General features: G+C 43.5%; 1 protein-coding gene across 1 annotated transcript in view; it reads left to right on the top strand.

Moving 5' to 3' along the window:
* gon4la (gon-4 like a) overlaps window positions 1-405 on the top strand; it is a 16,628-nt gene that overhangs the window by 12,326 nt on the left and 3,897 nt on the right. Inside the window, exon 18 of the mRNA XM_017041089.2 lies at window positions 60-207. Coding sequence (XP_016896578.1) covers window positions 60-207 — 148 coding nt within the window. The remainder of the gene's footprint in view (window positions 1-59; window positions 208-405) is intronic.

Genomic DNA, 405 nt, shown 5'->3' with positions numbered 1-405 from the left:
AGGTCTGTGAACTGAGCGTGTGTGTGTGTGTGTGTGTGTGTGTGTGTCCTGTGCTCCAGTCTCCTGGTCCTCGGCCTCAGGAACATGGAAGGTTCTAGTGATCCAGCTAAACTTCTGTCCCACTTCCTGTTGAGGAAAACCGTGGTTCAGGTCCGACGTCGGATCCTTCAGTGCTGCCGACCAGGAGTCTCTGACAACATGGTCAAGGTGACGCACAACACACACACACACACACACACACACAGAGAACAGAACAGTCGTTTTAGAAGCCAATCATTAGTCTGTAATCTAATCTAATCTCTAACTCTATAATCTAATCTAATCTCTAACTCTATAATCTAATCTAATCTCTAACTCTATAATCTAATCTAATCTCTAACTCTATAATCTAATCTAATCTCTAAC

This window comes from Cynoglossus semilaevis, chromosome 18 (genome assembly GCF_000523025.1).
Source record: "Cynoglossus semilaevis isolate Cse_v1.0 chromosome 18, Cse_v1.0, whole genome shotgun sequence".
Taxonomy (NCBI): Eukaryota; Metazoa; Chordata; class Actinopteri; order Pleuronectiformes; family Cynoglossidae; genus Cynoglossus; species Cynoglossus semilaevis.
Note: the sequence above shows the minus strand (reverse complement) of the source record. Positions and strands in the feature narration are given on the sequence as shown.